Raw genomic sequence first — 14,774 nt, forward strand, 5'->3', positions numbered from 1 at the left:
CCCATTCTAGGCGGGAACCCCTTTTGGTGTTAGCATTATGTTATGCTTTAGCTATTGAAAAATAGCAGATCTACAAGCTCGTACGAGCTTGTAGGTCTGCTATTTTTGAAAAATCAAAGATCGACTGACATAGAAACATAGCTTTTTCGGAAAACTGTCAGGATGTAAAAGACATTTTTAGAATCTGATCTCAGGTCAAAATGGGATAAGACATGCAGGGCCCGGGGGGGTGGCATGTATTAAATCTCAAAGCCGGTGTAGCAACATCCTCCTAACATCCTTATAATTATGCCTGGAGTGCTACTCTAGGCTTGTATTCCGGTAGCCATGTGTGAAGCAAGGATACGTAATATGGATCTCAAGTTGGGAACAGTGTTCCCAGCTGCCAGTTAAAGCACGCAAGTGAGAAAAGCCGCCATCATGATTCATACCATTTCTCTCTACCAACACTGTCTCACTCCATTGCACACAATAATTGATCAAAGTTTGCAGTCTCCACTTTGATATATCCATGGCAACGGAGCTGGATTGCATGCGCGCGTGCCTGTGTGTGCGCGCGTGTGTGTGTGTGTGTGTGTGTGTGTGTGTGTGTGTGTGTGTGTGTGTGTGTGTGTGTGTGTGTGTGTGTGTGTGTGTGTATGTGTGTGCCTGTTTGCACTTGGGTATGCACATGTGTGTTTGTGTATAAAGATCTCGGAATGCTGTAAATAGCCTAATGTTCTCTCTGCACCCTGCCAACGAGCCCTCTCCAAAGCCATTCCCCCACCACAGGGTATCGGCATCCATTAAAAAATGACAGTCTGGGAAGTGTTGAACTTCATGAATATTGTATAGTATATTGACCAAGTCTGTCACTTAAACTGACACACTGAAAAACCTGATAATCATACACTGGAATTGGGTTTGGAAATCCAAATCAAACGGAGCTGAAATTCGAATGCATCTCTCAGATCTATAGTCTGAGAGATGCAAACAAAAACAAACTGGCGAAACATGAAAACAAATACAGGCTGTGTGACAATGGTGCTACCTGCTGTCCTCCAGCCTTGATCGTGAGACGCAATTATACCAAGATAAATACAGCGGTTATGCTCTTGTATTAATCTGACCACTAAACAGGAAGATGAGAGCGGAGCTCGCCAGGTGCAGGTTTGGTCCTTGACCAAACAAGCTGTGGATGGATTAATAGCAAGTAATAGCAAGTAAATAGCAGGCCTAATTAATCCCTTTCTTCTAATTGCTTTTTCTGCTTTGTAGAGGGCAAGCTTCTAATTAATATTTCAGCCATGTGTGAAACATTTTCTATCTGGAAAACTGAGAACTTATTGCCACAAAAAATGGGATAAATACCAAAAACTCCTCTTGACATCATTCTAACTTGTTTTATTCTGCATTTGCATATCTGTTTTGAGTCAGAGGCCTCAATGAGTCATGCTCTACAAGTGAAGTTTTTCTAGCCCATGAAATCTGTCCAAAATTGGTTGGTAAATTCCAAATTGGAGGCCACGCACGCACGCACGCACGCACGCACGCACGCACGGACGCACACACACACACACACACACACACACACACACACACACACACACACACACACACACACACACACTTAATTAATTAAATAGAAATGTTCAACATGCATCAATACGTGTGTGAGTATGCAATACAATGTGAAGGACAATGTAATGTAACAAACACTGGACACACATATTCTGCATACATTTGCAAACATATTAACACACACAACCCTGAAACCTTGTTTGTTTCTGTGCTTTGCTCAAGAGTAACTGTGTTGCCATGCCAACTCTCTCTCTATCTCTCTCTCTCTGTCTCTCTCTCTCTCCTATTCTCTTAAACAGGATTCCAATGCAGGGCCTCTTTCACCAATCAGAACAAAGCTCATAGCGATTTCTAACCAGTCGCAGCAGCACAGTTAACCGTTTGGCACCCGAGCCCTCTCAAAGCATCTGTCCTGCAGTATGATTGATAAACACCCTCAAGGGAGGAGAAACTGAGCGGATTGAAGAGGAAATCCGCATTTGTTTCTGTGTTCCCCATGAAATTCCCCCTTTAGTCCGTCCTCGAATAATGTCAAAGCTTATGACTAGCTTAAAGAAAGCCTTATACTGTAACTGTATGACCGCCTCTTTTTAAAGTGAAAACGTGCATCACTTGAAAATCAGTTGTATATTTCGTCATAACCACAACCACAAAGAATAAATTAGGCTTACTATGGCAAAACAGAAGACTTAGAACAAACCTTAAACATTTTGCCTGGGGTATAGGCATAATGAAAACTGGGACAGAAACCAGTGCCTATATGCTCAATGTATAGCCCATGCAGTGATTGAATAATGCTGACATAAAAAAAGAATACCGCTGATAAATGATTGATGAGCAAGAAGGTGTTTTGCTCATTTAACACAAGGCAGTCTCCATTATTATGGCGAGAGTAATTTCATTAAGAGGACTGATGTGTCTTAATTAATCTTTGAACAGTGCTGGGGGGGGGGGGGGGTGTGGTCAGATGATCTCCAATGGAGACTCAGGATAAGGCAGTGGCAGACTGGCAGTGCCTCAAACAAACACAATAGAGTAACAATAACTAGGCCATATTGTTTTTAGAATATATGTGCAGGCACTGTGAAGAAAATAATAACTCCAAAAGAGTCTGTGGGTGGTTTAGGCTAGTCAAGTCGGTGTGTGGAGCTAACTTGCAAAACTAAAATTCAGGAAAAAGAAAGACCTACACAGTAGCTTAAACTGTCTGAAATTACACCAACAACAATAATAATATGACTTCACGTTACATTTTCAAGAGACCCAACTGTCAGAGCAATTTGTCTCGGAGAAAATCGCATTGATTGTGCAGACACATAGCCACACACACACACACACAGTCACACACACACCACCTTAAGCGCCGTGTCGCTCAGTCACACTCACCATGCTGTCGTAGTGTATGAGCTCCAGCTCGTAGTCTGGCAGAATGTCAGTCCTGTTGTTCACAAGATCCAGGGCCATCTGCGCGGAGGGCAGGCACGCCTGGCCGCCCGGCCAGCCGCCGCTCATTGGAAACAGCGCCCCGATGTACAGCTTCTTTTTGCCTATGGACAGACACGGCCAGACCAAGAGAAGCAACATAAGAGACGCCCGGAGTTTACTTGCTTCGTGGCCGGAGGCGACCCCGTGTGACTGCCGTAGACTTCTCCGAAGCCCCAACATGATCAGGTGAGTTGGAACTTGTTTTGAAGTGGTGCAGTAAGATAGAGCGCTGTTCTTTTTTTTAATGGTAAAAGTTGCAGTTGTCTGTAGGCCTACTTGTCTTGATGGGGGACTATAGAGGCTACTGCTGTTATGAATTTCGTGCACTCGAATCGCAACTATAGTTGTCGGCGAAAATTGATCTCAACACGTGTCCGGTTTATTGGAGAACTTTAAATAACCTATTAGATCTTAAAATATTTTACTTTGTTATTGTGCGTGTGCATTTGTCGACAGAACATTAATTCCATAATCATTTTAGTAACGTATAGGCGCAATCGATCCTATAATTTAGGCTATTTGGTAGCCTACCTTGATTATTAGCGGCTGGGACGAATTCAATTTGGGATCCATAGCATTTCTACTTTGGGCATAACAGATACGATTCTGATCATTCGGAGCTGGCTATTGCATTGCAATCATGCACATGCAAACTGACGAAATTAATTTAGGGTTCATGCATTTGTACACATTGTGCACAAGGCAGTCGAATTACAGTCAACGATGCACAAATGATGCCCATACTCACGACTTTTACAAATAGAATAAAACACGCGCACCGAGCAACACTCGTCTCGAATCCTCGAAGAATGGGTCAAATTGACCAAAATAAAAAAAGTTGGACTTTAGAAATTAAAAGATGGTTTTGTGTGTGGAAGAAACAGATATTTAATCCTCGTTCAACTATTCGTATTCCAACATGAAAAGGATTTTCTGCGGAATCAGGCGCGCCTGAGCTCTGCGCATCATTCACTGCAGCACACTGACTAGCTGCATGGGAGTCTTAGCCAGAATAACTCGCACAGAAATGTGTGCGGAGAGAGGAGAACATAGAGAGAGGGAGAGAGAGAGAGAGAGAGAGAGAGAGATGAGAGAGAGAGAGAGAGAGAGAGAGTAGAGAGAGAGAGAGAGAGAGAGAGAGAGGGAGGGAGAGGGAGAGAGAGAGAGAGAGAGAGGGAGAGGGAGAGGGAGAGAGAGAGAGAGAGAGGGAGGGAGAGGGAGAGAGAGAGAGAGAGAGAGAGGGAGAGGGAGAGGGAGAGAGAGAGAGAGGGAGAGGGAGAGAGAGAGAGAGAGAGAGAGAGAGAGGGAGAGAGAGAGAGAGAGGGAGGGAGAGGGAGAGGGAGAGAGGGAGAGGGAGAGAGGGGTGGAAGGGTTGAGACTTGAGAGAGACGGAGAGGAGAGGAGAGGAGAGGAGAGGAGAGGAGAGGAGAGGAGAGGAGAGGAGAGGAGAGGAGAGGAGAGGAGAGGAGAGGAGAGGAGAGGAGAGGAGAGGAGAGGGAGGGAAGGTGTGAGAGATGGATAGAGGGAGAGGGACAGAGAGACCTACCTGAAGGCGGTTGAGAAGGGTCTTTGTACAAGGACCACTTCACCACTTTTCAACCTATCTTCATATAATTGGTCCTCATATAAAATACCACAATTTGTTTTCTACTTGGCCTGTGTCTCATATAAGGGCTGTGGGCAATTCAGAAACCCATCCACCAGTGACATCATCGTTAGGCAGATTAAAAAAAAAATATATATATATTTAACAATGGCTACTATTTTCGCATTGCAACTTTTTAGGAATAGAACGCCTGCAGTTTCTATTAGCTTGGATTCCCCATCGATGATGTCACTGGTGGACGGGTTTGTGCTATTTTATCATGAACATTTGAAAAGTGGTGAAGTGGTCCTTTAAGATTTTCAAATGAAGCACACATTCAATAATGACCATGCAGGCCAGCTACTGTTACACTATACTACTGCTTTGTGAGCCAGTGTCTTATTTCACTCTCATTGAACAAGCTACAACTTATTTTATCACCACATTGTCCCATATAGCTTACAGGCCTATATACTGTGGTCCTATAATGCATTCATAATCAACGTTTGGTTTATATGTTGACATATCCAATTATCCATCTAAAGAGGTTACCTAGACTAAGGGCTCCATTTTCATTCGAGCATTCTAAATACACTATTTGGGGATTTAGCAGTGGGGAAGGGGCGTTCCCGCACTAAAGTGGTAAAGTGGCTATTTTGGTCACCTGTCTAAATCCCTAAAACACCTCTGCTACCCGTTACATTATGTGTGGTTTGGGCGTTACAATAATGAAACCAATCACCCCGCCACATGCCATTGCCTTTAAGAGATCCCTTATCCATTGCCCGTTATGCCCAGTTCTATGTTGATTCATAGCCTTACGGTCTAGCCCAAGGCATGGAAGAGTGATGCGTTGCTGCCTTGAAGTCTCACTTGTGCTGTCCACCACCCCCCACCCCCTCCCCGTGCCAACAACTCGCTCAGATCTCGCTAATTTTTAACATTTCAAAGTTGTTTGATCTACGGATTTCGAGCTTTCGTTTGGTATATAGATCGTGCGTTTAGGCAGTCTCTACGAAACGGTATCAAGCGAAAATGAAATGTCGGGAAATTGGATTAAACCACATTTGCTGCGCTGTGATGAAACTTAACGAGCAAATGGAATCACGCACAATGGCTGGCACAACAAGTCAAATAACTTATTTGACTAGACAATTTTCTAAACACAATGGACACAAGGAAGTGACAGGTCACAGCAGGCACTCACTTCTGCTGATTATAGGAAAATTACAAAGAGATGTAATAGGAGAATAAGGAGAGATGATCAAGCAGCCTGACTCCGCGGACATCTCCATTGCAGGCACGATTTTGTAACCCATTTTTCACCCCTGTGTCAATTATCTATTGTGATCCGGGGCTCTACACACCCTCCGCCAACCTGGGGAGAGCAACGGACTTGAACTCATGCTTCCTTCATGCATGAGTGTCCAGGTTGCTCCTTTACACCTGACAGGGGGGAGTTTCCCTGGTTGGAAGGAACACGTTATTCCAACCAGTTCCTTTCCCCTCCATCAGGCGCCCCAGCTAGCCTGGGGGAGGCAGTTTAGTGACCAGGATTACTGCATGTTTTTTGTGAGGGTATATCTACGGTAGGTACCTACCCTAGGGGACATGGGGAGAACATGCAAACTCCACACAGAAAGGCCCTTTCGCCAACCCCGCCTCGGATATGGGCACTGATGACACGGAGGAGAGGACACGCTGCCAGCGTCCCGAGCGGGAATCGAACAGCACTACCGACTGTGCCACCGTGCCCCCGCTTGCTCTGTCCTTTAATGGTATTTCGACACCGGTATTCGCGCCTAGAGGTGTGGTCATGGGCGTGTTGGCACGCTTTCCCCTAAATTGCTATTTTGGTCACACACATTTGGGAAGGCGATAGTGGAGTTTAAAAGTACTTATGCCGTATGCCAAATTAGTTTGGTAGAGCGGCGCGCGCCGTGCGCCTGCAATGGAGATGTCCGAGTCAGGCTGCTTGATCATCCCTCCTTATTTTCTTATTGCATCTCTTTGTAATTTTCCTATAATAGTGACTGCTGTGACCTGTCACTTCCTTGTGTCCATTGTGTTTATATAATTGTCTAGTCAAAGAAGTTATTTGATTTGTTGTGCCAGACATTGTGCGTGATTCCATTTGCTCGTTCAGTTTCATCACAGCCTACACGCACGATCTATATACCAACACAGCACTTTGAAATGTTAAAAATGAGCGAGATCTGAGCGAGTTGTGACTCAATGGAAAGTGTTCTTGGCTCTGTGCACAAGTGAGACTTCAAGGCAGCAACGCATTACTCTTCCATGCCATGGGCTATAGACCGTAAGGCTATGAAGCAATATAGAACTGGGCATAACGGGCAAAGGATAAGAGATCTCTTAAAAGGCAATGGCATGTGGCACGGTGATTGGTTTCCTAATTTCCCTTAATATAAGCCCTCAATTGTGGTTGGGTTTTTGTGCTAATTCGCTTATTCCCATCGAAATAAGTAGTAAAGTGTGCCGCTTGGGATACTATTTACATACATTTGATTTTTGAGCGATGGAAATAAGCGAATTAGTAGCACAACACGCCCATGACCACACCTCTAGGCGCAAATACCGATGTCTGCAAAATAGATTGCGGGTGACGCTGGACCAAAATACCATTAAGGGACAGCTTGCAAGCTACTATACTCGTAATTTCCGGCTGACTTGTGGGCCGCAGGTAACGGCGGCGACGAAAATCGAGCCCTAAATGCCAATGTTGAACTATTGACAAAAATGATCATTAAATAAGAAATTGATCAGTAAGATTATAGCTTTCAGCTACACAATCAATCAAGAATGCTCCAAAGTGTTCGTTCTTTGTAAAAGCCTCTCAGTACTGTGTGTTCACTCTATGCTCATCCACCTCCATATTACAAATAGCCCCCATGCGCTACAGTGGAGCTAATTTGAGAAAATAATCAATGACAACACAAACATGATCATATGAATGTCGTATGTTGGTATAGAAACACACTTGCCACCGTATACATACTAGAAGATACACACACATTCTGTACACTCAGACCAAAAAGACACACTGGCCTTGCAGCAGCCAATGCAGCACTTTCTCGCTGCCAACCTTATATGAAATCCCTCGGTAGGTCAATGGCTCTAACAGAATTAGAGCTGAAATTCAATTATGATCCAGCTGGTCATTATTTCTGCCCTTTTCAAAAGCGAGTATGCATGCACCTCCGTGGAGAATCCTGTCTGGCTCCTGCCAAGATATTCAAGAATCAGTTGACGTCGTTATTAATACTTAATGGCATTGGCTTTTACTCTAGGGAAAGGTTTTGGATTGTTGTAAAAAAATACATAGTCAATACAATCGTGTAGGTGTAGGTCTATCAATTATACTATTTTTCCACAATCATATACACAAGTATCAAGTCAACAATGTTCTATGAACATTTTAAGAACACTGTTTTAATAGGATACTTTCACTTTTGAAAGTTCCTTATTCAAACAGCTGTGAAATAGACCATTATTTCCTCCAAATAATTTTAGGTCAAATGAACAAATTCTACAGTGATTTTATAAAACACGATTATATTATATAACTTCACTTCATTATCCAAATCTCATTATGTTGGAGTGTGCAATTCATGCAGATCCCATTGCTGTAATAAGCCACCAGAGGCCGAGGTGAATCTAGTGATCATAATTATGTTGGCATTTCCCCTCCCCTTCTTCTCTATTACCCCATAAACCCCCCTTAACCACCCCCCACACCCATCCCACCCCATGACCCATCCACCACAGCATCAATTATTTAAGCCTGAACTTTTATAAGGCGTTCCAATCCACACCACCAGCAGCGAGCACTGACAGCACGCACAGCGTCCAAGAATGCAGTAAACAACCCCTGTGAAGGCACAGCCGTTTGCTGCCGAGGTATTAGGTGCAGTCTGCAGTGTGCACTATGGGGACATTTCAGCTGCAATCTGTTGCTGAGGCAATTTAATGAGGGCGTTTGGATTTCTTGAATCTACAGTAGAATATGTTGTGCAATAGGCATTCCCCTGGATAATAATGGCCTGCTTTCTTACTCACTTTTCTTGTCTTTGGTAGCACAATAAATCGAATAAAAATAATGTTTTCCCGATATTTCTCAGATAGTTCCACACTTGCCCAGAATACCAAGGCCACCATTCAAAATGGTTTGTTGGGTGTTGCCTGGAAGCTGACATGTAAGCTATAGTTTTGTCAGTATTGTTGCAGACACGGGTCCTCTGTCACATAGTATTTATGATTAATTCATTTTCAGTATCTTTCTTTAAAGATGGAGTGCCACAATTTTTGTATTTTTCCAGTTTTTCATGTGTCTATGAGGTGACAGTACTTCATTAGACACCCTGGAGTTGTTTTTATGTGCAATGGTGTATTAACTTTGTATTTAGGGTTTCTTCTTGGAGGCTGAACCCTTGACAGTCAAACGGGCCAATGAAGTAAACAGTAATATAGTGACACCACACTATCAGCCCCTCCCCTAACCCCTCCCCCTTTATCATACAACTACAGCTGTGGGTGCGGCTTCAGTTCAGGTGGATCACCACCCATCACCACCCACCAGGCAAACCAGGCATACTTAATGAACTGGTGGGCGTGTCCACATAAAAGCATGATTTTAACAAATACTGTACACTTTCTGGAAAAAGTTCTTCCCCCTTATATTGTAATAATACCTGATGATCATGTTTTAGGGTGGAAAGAAATGGTGGCACTCCATCTTTAACATGCTTAGTACCATGATACCAGATACTGTAGCTGGGATTTACAACATTGTGTTATGCAAAGATAATCACACATTAGATAATTCATGGAACTCATAGTAGATACATGAAGTAGCCTACATCCACATCATTTTGGTTAGCCAAATCACTGAACTCTGATGTGACCCGCACCAGGTCTTGGGTCCAGACTTTCTAGTTACCTCTGTTCTGATGTTATTGCCAACGCTGGTCTGTGTAAGTTCTGATGTGTTTTGAGAATGTCAGACAATATGAGGGTATGTGCACTATGCCTATAATAGCCGGATTAAGTGTTTTTGTTTTTCTGACAAAAAATTGGTTCTGTATGGGGAACACTCACAAAGGTAAATGCTGATAAAACGCTATACAAATGGCATTTCATGATTATTCATGTTCATGTTATTATTTTGGGGACCTTTGGGACAATTCTGTCTGCAGATAGTGGATGTAATCTTACCAGTCATGGGCTCTGCAGTTGGGAAGGTATATGCATACTGTATGAGCACGTACGCACACAGGCACGCACGTGCGCGCACACACACACACACGCACACACGTACGCACGCATGTGCGTGCACACACACACACACACACACACACACACACACACACACACACACACACGCACACATGCACACACGCATACACACACACACACACACACACACACACACACACACACACACACACACACACACACACACACACACACACACACAGCAGGGTATTAACCTTTCTCCTGCTGAGGCAGTAAGTGGGTGGTGAACACACACTGAGCGGAGAGGGAACAAAATAAGAGATGCTGACAGAGTATAAAAAGAAAGTTCTAAAAGGTCTTTCTTTGTTAAAATAAGTGTAAATAGCTCTATCGTCCTATAGTAATCATTGCTATTTGCTAACTTTGTTAACCAACAGGGGTGGGTCTTGCTATGTCTCCAGTTCGTTAGTAAACAGAAAATACATTTTCAGGTCAGGGTATAGAAATTTTATCTAATCAGGAGAGAGTACTCATACAGGATAAACAAGTGCAATTGGAAGTTATGAAACAAAAACAAGAAAGTTGCAGACAAGTTTGGAACTGGAACACTATAAAATTGAACATGATAAATGGATTCTCTTTCCTGATTGGATAAAATGGGTACCCCACCTGGAAATGTATTTTCGGTTTGGTAAGGAGCTGCAGAGATACAGACCCCTCTAACTGAGCAAACACTCTATATAGAAATGATTACTATACAGAATATATAAAGCTTAACCTTTTTAAATGTTTGTTTTTGTTTTAACAAAAAAGCTAAACTTACAGAACCTTTACAACAGGCAGCAGTGCAGCACACCATCAAATCATCTGTGTTAATTCAACTCATTTATGAGAGTGTAAGAATGTACCCAAATGAACACTTTCAGAGTTGAATTACTGTAACAGGGTAATGACAGGACCGGAGAAATTATCTCCTGTTTAGTCATTGTGTCTTTGTAAAGTCTCTGCCCTCTCTTTATGTTATGTGAATTCTGTTGTCATGCCCATGTCGACATAAATCCTGGCTGAGATAATTGAGTGCATGGTTTTAAATTTGACAGTGGATATTCAGCTGTCACAGGTGTGTCACATGGCATTGGTATAGGAAACACTTGTTTTGATGTGTCTGTTTGAGCGCTCTAAACACCCTCCACAGATCCTTACTCATAATATTAACCAGACCAGACCAAACCCATGCCTAAACATAACAAACAGTGCCTAATCTTAAAGCTGCACTATGTAACATTCCTCTTCTATCCTCGATTTGAACCCGGTTTCCTGCACAAGTGCTGACATTTTTATTATTGAGCTACTAGAGACTGCCTGCTTGCTCAGAGGAAACATTGAATTGAAATTTGAAAACAATAATATTGACCCAGTCAAAATTTGTGTCAGATCCTGTGTCATGTGAGACATGAACTTTGACACAATCAAAATGTTTCAATAGAAGAGCAGGGAGACAAAACCACCCCAAGTTATATAGTTTATACTCAAAATTATATTTGAATCATAACAACTGAATAACAACTGAATTCATGAATTAAACAAAAAATAATTAACAGTGCCTAACCTTAATTAAATTAACAAATAAAATCACAAAACCCATGCATAAACTTCAGTAACTGTGCCTAACCGCAATTAAAACGTATTAATGAATTAAACACGATAGGCAATCTCATTAACAGTCACTAAGCTCAACCAGCTGCAGTTGCATATGATTGCCCCTGACCAATACAAACACGTACACTGAGGCTCAGAGGGCTGAATATTCATTACAGGGCTGAATATTCATTACAGTGCATGCTGTGTCTGTGAATCTCTATGTATTTATGTAGCATTTCTGCTCAAGCCCTTCCAACAACAGCTCCATATGCCGATGGTTCAACACCGTGGAGTAATGCTTATTTCCCTTGACTGCAACTAAGAGCAATGGGTTAACAACTAAATAATTATATTTTTCCAGTGACATTATTTCACCAGTAGAGCCTATATAGTAACTTTTATTTAGCCAAGAGAGGTTGTCAGAACAGTGCACACATTCGTCGCCAACATCCTTCAAACTAATACACATTTAGTAGAAAGTAATTCTCCATAATCTGCTAACCCTGATTGTTAATTCCTTGTGTCAATTTTGTTCAGTCAATCAAACTGTGTACAAGTGTCTTGCTTTTTGCTGCCTACATCAGAGAGTGAGAGAGAGAGAGAGAGAGAGAGAGAGAGAGAGAGAGAGAGAGAGAGAGAGAGGATAATGTATCTCTATTGCCTGTTTTATTAAAAAGTGAAAGCCTCTGCTCTGTCTCTGAATGATACAACAGCTTAGTGGTCGTGGACAGCGGAGAGTGAACACAGTGGACAGACAGTAACAACATGCATTTACTTGAGTACAATAGGCCTATACTACATACAAGTTCCGTTTTTGAGTATGTCTGAGTCTGACTCTGTAGCCTACTTGAGTATTTGTATTTTTTTTATACTTTAACTCCACTACATTTCTAGGACGTAAGGAATTACATTATGAATTAACCACTTAAACAATATTTTCAAATATAGGCCTAGTTGAAATATAGCAGCTCTAGTAGCACACACAACAGCACAAAGTGTGAGCTTGTACAAGTGTCTAAATATAGGCCTACTTACATTTATTTTTTTAAGGCAAGTACTCCAGTACTTTAACTCGAGCATGTAGATCGTCTATTTTTGGTGTGCGACGGGTTTAGTAGCCTACAATGCTGTTGCTGTTACAAGCTGCCTACTTGTAGACGTATGAGTCTATGAGAGCATTTTACCCAACTCTCATAGATTAGAAACGGCTGCCCTCTTGTGTCCATAAAATGCATTGCAGCTTGAGATAAAAGACGATTATTATACTGTAGGCTACATAACAACATGAGGAAACAACCCGGCCAGGGCCAAAATCCTACCTGTGTAGTTTCTGTCATCTTTGGTAAGCCAGCAGAAAAAAAGGAAAAGGAAAAAGTTCATTAGCAACTAGCAAAGAAGGTTTGGGTGAAATGTTTCAACATTTTAAAACATAGAGCTGTTTGATGAACAAGAGAAGAGGACATCTTTCACTAAAATATTGTTATGGTGTGTATTTTCCCAGAGGAATATTGTGTGCATTCAGTATTCAAAATTCATATTATTTCATGCCACAAAGTGACAGAAACATACTTATTGGACAGGCTAATAATATCACAGCTATAATAATACTATTATGTTGACTATCCTATGATGTAGCTATCCTATCTAGTCCCCAGATTACACTCTAATTTCTTAGTTAAAGGTATAGGGTTATTATTTTGGTAAAAACAAAAGGTTTTGTGTTAAAAGGTACTATATTCATTGCTATAGACTTGTTTGTCGGTAACAGGGGTCTCCCCAGTCCCCATCTCTCCAGGCAGCTCTTTAAGAAACAAAATACAATGGACCCTTCTAAACCCAGACCCCAAAAGTGATTGTCCAATGCCAATCCAAATAGTTATGCAACTGTTGCTAAGAATGGCAAGCTTCCGTCACCTCATAGCTGTCAATGTTATATTCCATGGCTGTGTTGTTGAACCCATGCCATAGCAGCCATACACAGCTTAACGTCGGGGAAGTTACACGACTCACACACCCAGGTGATGGCAATAATACCGTACCGTGCATTACATGAAAAGTTGATTGAGTTGGAATTGGATACTGTTTCTCCCTCTAACATCTCCTCCTCGGCTCCTCATATTTCTAGTTTACTGAAATAATGCCATGCACATTTTCCAGTGCATTGTTGACTAGATTTAAAATACATTTTGAAGCTCTTGCTACTGAATTGATCGATTATTTATATGGGTGAGAAGTACAGCCTAAATTGCCAGTCCCTTTTCTGGCAGAGTGGGGTGAGTGGGCCTTAGCGAAGGGTACATTTCAGGTGGGTGGCCAATTTTCAGCCAATCAGGAGAAAGTAGCCTATCGTCCACTAGCCAGAATGTGAACAAAAAAGGGTTTAATTTAATCTATAGCACTTCCTCCAAATTTGGTGACCTACATTGCTGAATCAATGAAAGTAAAACAGAGATAGTATACCTGTAGGCCTATCACTCTGAAATAACTGTTGCTGAAGTGGTTGTGAATGCTGCCCAGCCCAGATCTTTTTTTTGTGCTAGCCTTTTTATGTATTACTCAACTGACCAGACATAACAGTTGTGAATTTGATTACTGTTACATGTTGTTCAAAATAACACAAGCAAGGACATGTTTCAGTGTGTTGTTACTGTATCTTCTTTTAGCCTAGTTCATACACACTGACAAGTGTTGCTTGCTGATAAAATCTGTTTACTGTCTACATTGAGGCAGTTGAGTCACTCACAGAGGCACGTGGGTTTGAGTGAGTCCCACTTGCCCAGCTTGGTGCAGTGGCTGACGTTTCTGCCTTCCAGGATGAAGCCGGCATGGCAGCTGTAGTGGAGAACTGTGCCCTCCACCGGTGGGCCCGGGGGCTTCACCGCCACCCTGCCGTTCTCCAGAGACGTCCACACCCGTGGGCACAGCAGCACTTGAAGTTTGGAAAAGAGGGAGAGGGAAAGATAATTAAGTAGCTGTAGAAAGCCAGTAAGCTGCTCTTTTTATAAAGCAGTGCTATTGAACACCCTTTACATCTGTGTGTGGGTTTTACAAATATTGAAGCAATGAAAAGTATTAAAACGCTTCTGACTAAACCTCCTAACTCCATTGGATCCTCAAACTGTCGGTCAAACACTACAGTAACTCCAACTTTGGAGACAGTTGTTTTTTCCATCATTAATTCAAATGACAAAGCCAGGCCACATTAATGGTCAAAAATGTCCTAACTCCACTTGAGCTGTACTGTATTTGG

General features: G+C 42.2%; 1 protein-coding gene across 2 annotated transcripts in view; it reads right to left on the reverse strand.

Annotated features, from left to right (window-relative positions):
- Positions 1-14,774, reverse strand: part of gabbr1a (gamma-aminobutyric acid (GABA) B receptor, 1a) — a gene marked incomplete at its 5' end in the record, with an annotated part of 64,599 nt that overhangs the window by 45,345 nt on the left and 4,480 nt on the right. The window contains 3 exons of one of the 2 annotated variants that reach the window (XM_083761547.1): positions 2,947-3,107; positions 12,844-12,861; positions 14,268-14,453. In XM_083761547.1, coding sequence (XP_083617673.1) covers positions 2,947-3,107; positions 12,844-12,861; positions 14,268-14,453 — 365 coding nt within the window. The remainder of the gene's footprint in view (positions 1-2,946; positions 3,108-12,843; positions 12,862-14,267; positions 14,454-14,774) is intronic. The other variant, XM_083761546.1, reaches the window with a different exon arrangement.

This window comes from Protomyctophum parallelum (genome assembly GCF_964188405.1).
Source record: "Protomyctophum parallelum genome assembly, chromosome: 3".
NCBI lineage: Eukaryota > Metazoa > Chordata > Actinopteri > Myctophiformes > Myctophidae > Protomyctophum > Protomyctophum parallelum.